The following is a 12,976-nucleotide window of genomic DNA, read 5'->3' on the forward strand; positions in this document are numbered from 1 at the left end:
AAATTGAGAATTTCTTCTTGAGGGCTTTTTTTTTGGTGCTGCTTCTGCGCTGTTTCACCTTTGCCACCACATTTTGACCCAATCTGAGTCTGTCTCTTGGAGAGGCCTAACAGAAAGTTCGGAAATGCAGGTGCGTCAAAGTGTGCATGATAGTTGAAAGTAGAAACACCACTTCGTTGGGGCCACAATCAGGCTCCCTTCGGACAGATGTGTAACTGCTACAAGTCTTAGTTATTACGAAAGAATGGAGGCTACTAAACATGAGTATATATACTCTAACACCACCACTGACACTCGTCGAACTGTCTCAGGTGAGTCGTGTATCTTTCCTGCATAACTCCAAACCGTCTGTCCAGCGGCAACCCCTTTCATAACCGTTGCCATGTCAACGCACAGCTCGACATACTTCGTATCTCGGCGTCAGCCCTCGAGAGTAAGCGGCGTACGTTCCCACCAACTTCGCCTTCATCTCGGTCGCGCCAACATTGCGCTTAATTTCGGTCTTCTGGTCCCGAATATTCCGACTTACCATATTAGACCCTGGAAATTCCGCCGTATCTTCAACTATTATCGCTTTACCGAGTGTGACACTCACTGTTCCTGTCACATTGTCAGCAACGATGCGGCACTGCAATCACAAGGCTCTCATTTCATTGGTGGTATTGTCGAACGAAGAAAGGGAAGAACGCACACAGTCACGAGTTTGTATCGACTAGGGATGCATTGAAAGACGATCGAATGACTGATGGCAGGTACCACATGAGGCGCAAAAGCCTCAACGACTCCCTAAACACGAGCAAGCCTCTCTTTCGGAAAGAAGATATGATTTGAGCAAGGTGTTCCGGCTTTAGAGCTCCTCGTGGTGAGGAGCCTCCTTCGCAGGAGGAGCCTGTTCAGTGTCGGTAGTGTCGATAGGGTCAAGGTCAACCGAAACCTTGTGCTTGCCGTTAAGAGCAATGAAGTCAACAAAACCCTCAAGCGAACGGTCACCAGTGAACTCGATCCAATCCTTGCTACCAGCGGCCTGGAACTTGATAGTGGGGAAAGACTGAACCTGGAAGCTAGCCGAAGGAGGAATGTCGTTGGCAGTGGCGTCCATCTTGGCAATGAGAACCTTGTCCTTGTGTGCCTTGTACTTCTCACCAAGAGTGTCGTAAGTGGGTGCAAGCTTCTTGCAGTGTCCGCACCAGGGAGCGTAGAACTCGATGAGCTTGTCCTTGCTGTCGTCACCAAGGATGGCGTCAAACTCGTCGGCAACAATAACGTGGACGGGTCCGTCCTGATCCTTGGGAATGGGCTCAGACTTGATCGAGGGCTTGATAGCACCGGAGCTGTACTTGGAAACGAAATCGGTAATCTTGCCAACAAGGTCGCCAGAGAGGTCCTCGAGAGGGTACTTGAGGTTACCCTCGATGTCCTGGATGGCGAATGCGGGCCAGTTCTCGCCCTGGATGTTGAGCGCTTTGGCGTGTGCAGAGTACTTGACGGCGTCGATCCAGACAAAGTTGAGCTTGCCCTTGTTGGCCTTGGCGATGGGCTTGAGCGACTCGATCTGAGACTCACGGTCCTTGGACTCGGGATCAGAGAAGAAGTAAGCAAGGGGAAGACCGGAGTCGGCGTAGTTCATAAAGTTATCGGCGCTAAGCTCGTCAATAAGAGGAATCGACTGAGCCTTGAGGAAGTCGGTAAGCACCTCCTCGTCGAACGACTTGTTCTCGAGCTTAACCTCGGGCTCATCGAATTGACGGTATACAACAAAGGCGGGCGCTGAGACATTAGCGGTCTTGGCGAGAGCAGCGTCCTGGACAACACCGAAGAGGTAGTTGTCGCGGAGCTTGTCGGCGACAGCGTTGACGGCGTCAAGGTGGGTCTTGTCAGAGGAGTCGACAAAAGCGATAGCAACAACACGGTCCTTGCTCTTGAAGTCGGCAAAGTTGTCGGCAGTAACGGTGGAAAGGGCGGGGAGGGCCTGCTTCTTCATGTAGGAAACAATGCCGTCGGCCTTTCGGTTGCCGTTGTATTCGGTAGAAGAGCCGGATCGGAAGACCTTGAGGGTGGGGAAGCCCTCGATGCCGTGCTCGGCACAAAGGTCGTTCTCCTCAGTGCAGTCGACCTTGGCGAGCTTGATCTTCTCAGGGAGGAGCTCGGTGGAGGCCTTTTCGTACTCGGGAGCGAGAGCCTTGCAGTGACCACACCAGGGGGCATAGAATTCGACCAGCATGAGAGGCTGTAGACGCAACGCGGAAGAGGGGTGAGAACGAATAGTTAGGTCAGTGAGAAGCTCCTTTTGTGTGACAGGACACGAAAGAAGCAGCACTAGCTGCAGCGGTCAGAGCTGCTGACAGCTGACATGCGACAAGCGACGCTCTATACTCACCTCATTCTGGGTGCTAGCAGTGAAGTTGTCCTTGCAGAGAACGAGAACGTCAGAGGTTGACGACAAGGCCTCAGCAGAGATGAGGGTGGCGGCAGTGGCCAGACCGGCCGCGATGGCGGAACGAGAGAATCGCATCTTGAAGTGGTGGCTATGAAGGTCGGTGATGAAGAGTCAACTTCTCTACCAAGATCGGAAGGGTGAAAAGGAAAAGGGGTGGTAGTGGTAGTGGTGGTGGTGGTGGAGTTCGAGTTAAAGCCAGGGTTGACAGACAGCTTCTCAAATATAACTCGATGCTTGTCGGAGCTGGTTGATTGGCTTGCTTGCTCGAACAGCAGCCAAGCACGAACACAAGCGAAGCGCCGAGGCTCGGGCAGCACAGGGCAGATGTGCTTGCTCAGAAGACCCCGTGCAACCAAGGACGGTTGCCACAGCAAAGCGCGAAGAAAGGTCAAGGCGCCGACGTGGCAGGTATGAGCTCTCGCACTCGCACCACTGTTAGGCACAAGCGAGAAAAGGAACCAAAGGGGACAGCGCGGGTCGGCAAATACAATTTGGTTGACTCGAGAAGAACGAGGTTCGTGCTCTGCTCTTTTGCCTTGGCCTGGAAACTCGGATTTTAGAACTTTCTTCCACATCATCGACTTTCCGTTTGCCTGCCTGCCTGCCTGAGCGCGGCGGGGCACGCGCACGATGCAGACCTAAGGCAACAGGCAACACGCGTCCATTCCTTCTCAGACCAACACTCACACTTTCCGCCAAAAGCATAGAAATAGCGCCCTCCCGATTAAGACTCGTTTCACTAGACGCACGGTTGCAATGCTCACAATGAGTCTGGCTTCATATTCGACACCTCATGCTGGAATGCCAATTGCACGCCCTCTGCTTGATCCACCAACACAAGATGGGGCCTGTGCTTTCTCTCACTCTTCCCACACAGGCAGCACCTGCAGCATCAACTACTAAAAATGAAGTCACGACCTGTGTCAGGACCTTTCTGTATCTGCGGGACAATCGTGGCGTGCAACAAGTTTGACGTGGCCCGTACTGTACTGTACTGTGAATGTGGCCGATGGGACGATGTTACATGTGCAAGTCGCGACGAATGAGCCTCTCAGTAATCCGATCGAGAATGAAGGTCGTCCATGGAGGTCGCTCCGTACCACCGAATGCTGCTTCGGCGATCGTCTGCACGCTTGCTTTCAGTTGTGAGGGGCATCCTTCCTCCGTCTTCACTCCAGCGGCAGGATTCCAGGCAAAGATAGACTCGCCAATGGCATGGGTTAGATCGCGCACCTCATCTGCGCTGGGCGCCTCGCTCGCCGTCAACACTGTCCAGAAAGCGTCTGCCTCTGATCTTGACAAGCCGCCGATGGGCAGCTCATCTCGCTTTGCCGTCAGATGATCAACGATAGCCTCTTGCAGCACTGTACTGCCCTCGAAGAGCGCTTTCGCATGTTGCTGAGCCCTCAGTCGCAGTATCGCGAGCAGGCCAGGCTGCACCAACAGCTGCGGTTGGTTGCCTGTGTCACCGGTCATGTCGTCTGAGAAGAGCCGCTTGTAGTGATGTCGATAGAACTCGTCAGCGAAGCGGAGGTCTCGATAGTGTCTCAACCATGCTCTCGTGTCTTTCTGTCCCAGCTGCTCGAGATGAGCAATCTGTGCATACGTTGGTAGCATGTAGGTCTTGTCCATGGTCAGACACTCCATCACCACAGTGCGTAGCAGAGGGACCACCGCATCACCCCGTCCAGCACCTTCAGGGCGTGCTTGTGTCGATACTTGCGACAAGCTTCGCACCAGCTCTCGATGCTTTCCGGTAGCTGCAAACCCACGCATCGCCTCTTGAAGCTCAGCAGATCCCGGACCTACCACCGCAGTTGCATCAGAAGACACGTCCATCGGAGCAGTCTCTTGTGCTCGCGTCGACAAGCTTCGACTGGCGTGCGGATCGGCCAAATAGTCCAGATGAGCCGTCTTGCGTTTGACGAACAGGATCTGCGAAGCCGTCGAGGATGAAGCCTTCGCCACCAACGCTGCCGATCCCGACGCCCCGGATCTAGCACCCACTGACTTGCTGTCAATACTAGCCGGCCAGTATCGAAACGTTGCGCTTTCGATCGGCCCAACCAAGCGCTGGTTGGGTAGAAGAAGCGGTGTGAATGCTGGGGCATCGCTTGCGGTGGTCTCTGCTGCCGCTGCAATCTTGACTGGCAAGCTGACTAGCTGGTTTGTGTCGATATCGGTAGCGACTAGCAGCCTCGGCTCGATGGCGAAGTACCACAGATGGCGGAAGGCTTGCAAATGAGCACGATTGTCTCCACTCGACCGAGGGAACGGTGGCAGGAAGGAGATCAAGAGCGCAGCGACGCCTAGATCCGAGGTGCCGAGAGTGAAGCGACCTCCACCGAGGAAGAGCAAGCCCAATGCCATGTGTGTCACCATGTGACTACCGTAACAAGTCTCAGCATCGACATCGCCATGTGCTCTGCGCAGGTGCCTGAGCAAATCCACATCTCCGCTTCCAGCCATCACCATGGCAAGCGAGATCCTCACCTGATCAAGGGCTGCACGAACGGCTGCCCTGCGAATCTTGGAGAAGAAGGACACGGTCTGCACTTTGACTTGCTTTTCAAGAGTGTCGAGCTGCATCCAAAGGCGGTCTCGCGCCGTCTGATCTTTCGAGCCTGCGTACTTGAGTCCGATAGCAAAGCACGCCCCGGCTTGCATATTTATCTGTGCCAACTGAGCTGCTTCAGGCAGCGGCTTTCCGGTCTTGATGCGCTTCTGCATCCATTCGGGCAGGACTCCCTCAAGCCATTCTCTCGTAGGCTCTATTGAGTCCCACAGTATGAGTGAGCGTGCAAGGACGTGAGCAAAGAGGACATCAGGTCGAAGCATGTCGAGCTCGCCTTGTGTCTGCGGAGGTCCCGTCACGTCTGCGATCATGTTGTTGTTTGAGCGCAGATAGATCAGACCAAATGCAAGGGCAGCCGGTCCTGAGGTCAGGTTGATCTCGTGCCCAACTTTGACGCCTTCACCCATGGAGACCTTGCCCGAAAGCGAGACGTCATCGTTGGCGTCGCCGCTCCCCTTGATCAGATGTGCCAAACGTGCAATAATGCGCTTATCCGGTAAGCTCTTCATCCCGTCGCTTCGGCCTTTGCCCAGGTAGACTAGACCCAGCGCGAGTCCTGCAGACAAGGAATAGGCCTCACGGTGCTGCGGCTGAATGTTAGGGACGGGGCACTCTTGAGCACCGATCTGGTCAAGCATCCGCTTGGCCGTCCAACGATGGTTGCTGCCAAGGAATACGAGTCCCATGGCGAGAAGCCCAGCTGTCTGTGTGATAGTAGACAGGTTGAGTGGAGCAGAGCCCGGCGGCAAGAATGCGGTGAGCTGCATGCCGATAAGGTGCCGCGCTGTCGGATCGGCGGTGCCGACGGTGGAGACAGCCATTCCAAGCAGGAAGCCAATGGTGAGCAGATTGTTGCGCATCTTGAGATATCGGAAGACATGGACCGGCGTCAATGTGGGCAGTTGCCTCATCAGACCCAGGCCGTACAAGAAGCCAGCATGGCGTGCAGTCACCTGTTCGCCGAGGTGCGCAAAGATCCACTTCGAGTCGATATGCATCCCTCCCATCAAGTTGAGCTCAAGGACCGAGGCAACGCCGTTGTGGAACTCGGGCCAATCGAGTCCAGCCGTGTCAGCCTTGTTGTCGGGCTCGATGGTTGTGCCTCGTGGGCGCACTTTTACTGCCAAGCAGAGAGAAGAGATTCGCCATTTCTGAGTCGGCGTGAAGGACCGCGACGTCATGAAAAGCATTGCTCGACCCGGTGAAAGGGCCTTGGTGCGCTCACCTATGGCAGCCACGGCGGCATTGTGCTGTTCGGTGATGGAAGCTTCCGTCTGGTTCTCGCCTTCGGCTACGTAGACTGAGTTGACCGTGTCCGTCCTCAGCATCGCTACGACGTCGCGAAGTCGGAAATCGCGGCTGAACAATTGAGCACAGATGGCGTCAAGTGATGCATCTTCCGGCAGTGTGCGGACAAGCTGCGTGGGAATTTGGCGAGCACTGGCGGTGCTCAACGAGCTTCGTTGCATAGAAGTATTCATCACGACTTCGGCGCGTTGAACGATCCGGTAGAAGTCAGCACTCTTACCACTCGGGGGGTTGATCTGACAGCACCTCAGTGCTTGGTATAGAGGCAATGCTACTCCGAAAGGCAGCCTCCTTAACCTTTCCAGGTCCAGGCCATGACTAATCATCGCCTCGACAACAGAGGTCGAAAGGTGTTGATGACCAAGATCTGCGCGAGCAAAGACAGCATACGTCTGCAGGAGCGCATTGATCACTGGGAATGCTTTCGCGGCATCGCTTGACGCCATCGACGTGCCGTCCTCCTTGAGATCGAGCCAACCTCGGAGCGTCACCATCTTCTCGGCGCTTCCCGAGAGCTTGCTGGTAAGCACTTGATACAGGTCCTTCGGAGGCGACTCGAAGCCCGTTGCGCTGATTGACTTTGTTTGAAATGATTCGGGCTTGCTCTCATGCTCAGCGTTGCCGACCGAGAACCGTCGAGAAAGAGAGTCGATCCAGGCTTCAGCGCTATGCTGATGAGCTAGAGATACAGCCAGTTGGGCGATCTTACTTGCCTTATCGTGCGAATTTGACGAGTCGAGGCACGTCTCTTCGGCAAGAAGGTAGAGCACCGACGCGGCTTGATGTGCTTCTGCTGCTTCTAATGTTTCTGTGATTGCATCTGTTGCCTCAGCTCTGTGACCGGCTGGCTGTGCAGCTTGCAGAGGTGCGAGGCAGGCCATGAGCGGATCATCACCAAATAGAAGATGAGCCAAGCTACTTGCTGTCGATCCAGACTGAACATCCTCCGGGTCGTGTGTCAAGCTAGGGCGTTGCGAGCGGAAGACGTCGAGCAGAGCAGACCAGTCACGATCGGCCGCCGCTTGTTCAGACTGGCGAAGTGGTTTGCTCTCTGAGAGAAAGCGTGCCCGGATCCACTGGGAGGTGATGTTCGCATGCAGTTTGTGTGGGAGCACCTGCCTGAAGGCGGTCAGGACTCGTGCGGTGGTCGAGCACTTTGGTCGCAGATCTATGTCGACGAGGGTGCGCTCCGAGGATGTCAAGGATTTGATCTGAACAGTGCTGCCGACCGTTCCATTGACCGGCTCCATCGCATAAGGAGTAGCACCGTCGGGAAGCCGCTTCAACTTTGTGACAAGCGGCTCGAAGTCGCTTACGTCGAGCGCCGGTAAGCTTGCAGAAGGAGGACCGAGATGGAGCTTATACACCCCTTCAGGAGACACAGTAACCACCTCTGTTGAGTCTGAAGACAGGGATCGGACCGGAGCAAGATTGGAGGTGGGGATCACGTCAAAGGCCTGTAGCTTACTCGGCGATTTGCAGAAAGGCAGATGCCTTGACCTTGCTGCTGACCCGAGTCGTTGATAGCCCAGGCGACGTGTGAAGGTCTGGTTTGTGGAAGGCACCGATAGGAAGACGTACGTTGCATCGGAATCAACACGTGCGAACGAAGCGCTTTGCACATGTACAGTGGCAGCGTCCAAATTGGTCGCTATCCCCGGCACCTTGATCTCATCGAGAAGACAGACGGAGGCGAAGCTGCGGGCAAAGCTGTCCATATCGGCGAGGCGAACCAGGTCGACATTGTCGTCCTCGATGAGGCCGTTGTCTGTGTCCATCGCATCTGCGCGAACGCCTTCCCCAGCACCAGTGACCAGGCCAGATGTGAGACGACCCGTGTCGATACTTGTGTCCAAGCGAGGCAGATTCATGGAAGGCCGATTCTTGATCGCGGACGACGCTGTGCGATTCGATATGCGAGGACCGCCGTACGGTGTGCGAGCAGCAGCCTGCGAGCTATGGCGGATACGTGCCGCTGAAGCAGGGTTGTTGGTGGAGATGCGCATGCTTGTACCAGCTGCACCGAGCTCCTCCATCATGGCCTCATGCTGATAAGCTTGCGACTGCAGACGCAGACCATCTGCGGTGTGTGAGATGTTGCCGAGGGTGCGATCTCGACCCTGACTCGCTTGGTCGTCCTTGCGTCCCGTAGATCTACGATCGGCAGTACCCGAGTGCATAGCGCTGATCCGACGACTTCGACCGCTGGGATCCCTTCCCATCCCTGCTGTAGTCATACCACTGGTGCGTCGCTCGAGGTCTACGCGTGCACTTCTCCGAACGTTAGTGGGGTAGCCTCGACCCAAAGCTGTACTACTTGGTGCCATGGAGGCGGCTGGCGTGTCCGTCATATTGTAATGACCATTTGCTGAAGCCTGATGGCCTTCGTCGCCTTCGCTTGTTGAGGCCGGAATCTGGACATCAGTAGCGCTAGCCTTGCCATTGGCAGTAGCAGAGCTGAGCGTGGAGTGGATGCAAGGTGTGGAGAGAAGCGTTGCTGTGGCTTCAAATGCGCTAGGTCTGGCCGCAAAGGCATAGATGCGAATAGCAGAACTTGTTTGGCTCGTGGTGACGACGATTGACGGAGAATGATCGTCACTATCGGTGGATACGTAGACGACGGTTTCGTCGATCTCACCGAACGGCGAAGCTGGGCCATGTGTCATTGGTTTGGGGTCAATCAGAGGACGGGAAGAGAAGGAGAGCTGTGGGAAGCGGTCAACAGGCACGAGATCATCATAGCATCGCGAAAGATAGAAGACCATAGGCAGCAGCCGTGTGGAATCCTCGTGAAGCTGTGAAGTCGATGCGTGATCGGTTTCGTCGAGCAGGTGAGAGAGAGTGTAGCTCGAGTCGGTGGTGTTACCGAGGTCTGGAAAAGGATAGCCGACGTAGGAGGTCGACGTCGGCAACGAGGAAGACGCCGAAGGCTGCTGTAGTCTAGATGCGATTCTTTCGTCCTCGGACTCAATCTGACGCTGAACGAGAAAGCCGACAGGCGCAGGAAAGGCTATGGCGAAGCGGAAGGGGAGATCCATGTCTACTTGTTCTCCGAGACCTGGGAAGTGGATGTGAATCGCCAGCTCGAAAAAGACGCATAGCGCTCTCGCTAATGGATGTGATTGGCGATCGGAGCGTGTCTTTCCAGGTGCCATCTGAATATCGTCCGTAGAGCTGACATGGAAGAGGGTCCAGAAGGCTTGCAACACTGGACTAGAGAAGGAGAAAGTGCGCATGAGCGTACTGCCCCGTGTCCATGTGAGGAGATTAGCTTGCCAATGAAGCTCGTCGTTGGCAGAGACTCGACTATCCGGATTGTGGCCATGACGAGGTCGTTTACATGAGTGAGAGGCGTGTGATGATGTGATGAACGTTCCCTGCGTTGTGGCTGTAGAACGAGCGCGAATCTTTTGCAGTCGTGTAATCAGCTCGGACGTCTGGCCCGCCAGCGTGGGGTCCCAGTCGAGAGAAGCATTCTTGATGCGCGATTGCACTCTCTGACTGATGCGATGAGCTGCAGACATGTTGCCGGCAGAGAGGTGAAGACAGCGGTGCTAAGCTGAACGGCAGTCTGACAGAGAGAGAAAGAGATGGATGTGCCCTGCAAGCCTTTACCTCAGCGACTGACGGTTGGTCGCATGACTGACTCGAATCTCGGTTCTGCCGACTTTGATGAAGGATATAGGTGACAAGATGATTTGTTCGTAATTGAGATGATGGAGTAAGGCTTCCAACAGAGCAGCTTCGGTGACTTCTGCGCGATATCAGCACGAAGGCTATACTCAAAATGTGACACTTTCTTGGCTTCTCAAGCTGTCAAGCTGCGACGCGACTCTGAGACCAACTCTTCACGTCTTCGCCTCCACCTTCGCCGAATCTAACAAAACATGGCCACCCGACAGGTCTGTGTCTTGTGTCGGTCTTACATCGTGAACATCGGCGCAGGAAGAGTAAAGGTTCGAGCGTGTGATTGCAACCCTCGGCGTCTTGGAAAGCACACATCAGCCACCCAAAGTCCGGACCTCGCCGCTTGCAACCGACAAGGTTACAGAAACGATTTCTGAGTTCTCTTTCCCAACCTGTTCAATCTGTCGCACATCAGAGCCTTTCGCCTGCTACCATCACCGTTCCAACCTCTCAATCAAGCGCCGCTACGATCCTCACTGACTGGCCCGCTGTCTCGCTTCCATTCCAAGCCGCCACAGTAACTGCACACCCCACTCATTGCACCAGAAGCTGCACCCATCGCCACTCGAAGGAAGCTCAGCTCAGCCTAATAAGAGTCAAGGCTTGATCTGAAACGGTTATCAGCTAGCCAACCTATTTCATTCTCCCGAGCTCTGTTGCGTTCTGCCTCACATACGAGCCTCGTCCGAAGCGAAGGCAGCTTCACAACAATGACTTCGTCACCAGCGGGTAACACCCTCCTACTCAAGCGTCAGCTCATGGAACTACGCAAGAGTCCTGTCGACGGCTTCAGCGCCGGTCTCAAGGACGAGAGCAACCTCTTTGAATGGGAGATTATGATCATCGGTCCCAACGACACACTCTACGAAGGCGGCTTCCTCCGAGCCGAGTTGATATTTCCGCCAGAGTATCCTCTTCTTCCACCCAAAATGAAGTTCATCACTCCCATGTGGCATCCCAACATTTACCCCGATGGAACTGTCTGCATTTCCATCTTGCATGCTCCAGGCAAGGACGAGTGGGGCTACGAAGATGCAAGCGAGCGATGGCTTCCTGTGCACACTGTAGAATCCATTCTCATCTCCGTGATTAGTCTTCTATCTGCCGACATTCCCAACACCGACTCACCAGCCAACATTGACGCTGCCAAACAGGTCAGGGAAGATATTGCAGGCTATAAGAAGAAGGTACGTACATTGATCATGCCCGCCTTGTGCTTCCGCTTTACGTGTTGACCAGTAGCTGACTTCTCATCGTTCGTGTTGTGTTTGTTGGTGTTTCTGTTCATCTCGCAGGTACGACGGCTCGTGAGGCAGTCTGCCGAGGAAGCCTTCGACTGATTGGCCGCATGTATGCAACTTTCCTCCGGCTTCGACCACTAATTTGTCCCTTAGATTCCCGTGCCGTAGTCTCTCGCAGAACCTTTGCCCTTTCGCCCACATTGTATTATCAGCATCATTCTTTTCGCAACTAACAAAGCGTTGTTCGCATCAGACGTAACTCCAAACCTCATTGGCAGTGTGCGACTATGGCGGTCAACAGTATTTCTTGGGTACTGCATGTGACATGCACACTTCCGACAGAGACTGAAAGAAATGAGAGTCAATTGAGCCTGGTGCAGCGATAGCAGCATCTAGTGTTACAGAGTAGTGATACAGAAGGATGAGATGCAGAGACAAAGTGATGGTATGATTGACCTTTACAAGAACAGGAGGAGAGTCTAGCGCTCAGTAGATGTGCTGAGACTCGACTTGAAAGGACTGCCAAAGTTGGACCCGTATCCGCCGGTAGCAGCGTAGCCGCCCGAGACAGAGCGTGGGATCGAAGATGCATCGTGAAAGCTCTGGACCGAGACAGGTCGACCCTGACTGTAGTGAACCATTCCATTGACGTGCGACGAGCTCGAGGAGAAGCCGTACAGGCAGCCGAGATACTTGGAGTCATCGATCAAGCCGTCGAAGTACTTTTGTCGCATTTTGAAGAAGGTGGTTGCTGTCAGCAGACTGTCGCTTCCGGCTTGGTGTTGCTGGCCGATACGGCTGACCTGAAGGTCATCGGCAACATCTTGCAAGCCGCCTTTCAAGGTCTTGCAGCTCCTCATGAGGAACTTAATGTCGTAGATGCATGGGAACCAAACTCGAAGCAATGCGAAGAAGTCGGCTTCTTGTGCCGGCAGAGGACTGCATGTTACTACCTTGAGCAAGTAACCAAAGTCGTATCCACTGTGGAACGAGACCCACTTGACGTCGTCGAAAAGCGCAAGTCCTGATGTTATGAGCAGCTCTCCGAAGTGTTCAACATCGATACCCATCCTCTCGTGACGGTCAAAGTCGAGACCTGCCTTGGTGAGCAAATCCAGCGAGTCTGGTGCGCACATGTCGTCGTTGATGCTGAAGCGGAAGTTGAACTGCCATGTACAGACGTCTGGTGGGAGGTTTCCATTCTCGTCGCAGAGTGTGATGCCGAGTTGAATGAGTTTGAGCAGATCGACATTACAGCGCAGTGTTTGGTAGTGGTAATCTGATGAACCCTTGAATGTGCCTATTGGTCTTGCGACGATTCCGGGGAACTCCGTGTCCTAGAGGGAAGACCATCGTCATCGAGAGGGGACAGTAATGCATGTTAGCATCAAGTCTGGGATCGAAGAGTCTTGATACGGCGGATACGGCGCACTTACCATTGCAACATAAGGATACTTCTCGATGGTCTCTCGCAACAAGACCATCTCCATCTCCAAGTTTTCGGACCATACTTCACGTATTCTTCCCGCCATTTCGGCGTTATGTACGGATAAAAGCTGACCTGTGCTGTATCACTATGCCGGATGCTGCCAGATAGTGCAGATGATGTGCCGCTTAGAAGTGTGGTGAATGAAGCCGATGCCGAGACTCGTCCACTCGGTTGCCGATGATTTAGCTGATGGTGGCAGTAATGGTATGATGACGTCTCCACCTCTTCAGCCCATGCTC

The 12,976-nt window shown here is 54.4% G+C and overlaps 4 protein-coding genes across 4 annotated transcripts; 1 reads left to right on the forward strand and 3 right to left on the reverse strand.

The window, feature by feature from the left end:
• Positions 1–847: 847 nt before the first annotated feature.
• On the reverse strand, positions 848–2,512 carry UHO2_01506 (uncharacterized protein; the record flags this gene model as incomplete). Its single annotated transcript, XM_041553973.1, has 2 exons — positions 848–2,227; positions 2,378–2,512. 2 exons carry the CDS (start codon positions 2,510–2,512, stop codon positions 848–850), a joined length of 1,515 nt encoding a protein of 504 aa, XP_041409907.1.
• Positions 2,513–3,457: 945 nt separating this feature from the next.
• UHO2_01507 (uncharacterized protein) lies at positions 3,458–9,844 on the reverse strand (the record flags this gene model as incomplete). The annotated part of the gene is made up of 1 exon (XM_041553974.1): positions 3,458–9,844. One exon carries the CDS (start codon positions 9,842–9,844, stop codon positions 3,458–3,460), a length of 6,387 nt encoding a protein of 2,128 aa, XP_041409908.1.
• An 873-nt stretch (positions 9,845–10,717) lies between these two features.
• Positions 10,718–11,347, forward strand: UHO2_01508 (putative ubiquitin-conjugating enzyme E2; the record flags this gene model as incomplete). The annotated part of the gene is made up of 2 exons (XM_041553975.1): positions 10,718–11,194; positions 11,303–11,347. The coding sequence occupies 2 exons, from the start codon at positions 10,718–10,720 to the stop codon at positions 11,345–11,347; spliced, it is 522 nt and encodes a 173-aa protein (XP_041409909.1).
• Positions 11,348–11,727: 380 nt separating this feature from the next.
• UHO2_01509 (putative CCR4-NOT transcription complex, subunit 7) lies at positions 11,728–12,780 on the reverse strand (the record flags this gene model as incomplete). Its single annotated transcript, XM_041553976.1, has 2 exons — positions 11,728–12,585; positions 12,685–12,780. 2 exons carry the CDS (start codon positions 12,778–12,780, stop codon positions 11,728–11,730), a joined length of 954 nt encoding a protein of 317 aa, XP_041409910.1.
• Positions 12,781–12,976: the final 196 nt, after the last annotated feature.

The sequence above is a fragment of the Ustilago hordei genome (genome assembly GCF_900519145.1).
Source record: "Ustilago hordei strain Uho2 genome assembly, contig: UHO2_contig_02, whole genome shotgun sequence".
NCBI classification, from domain to species: Eukaryota; Fungi; Basidiomycota; class Ustilaginomycetes; order Ustilaginales; family Ustilaginaceae; genus Ustilago; species Ustilago hordei.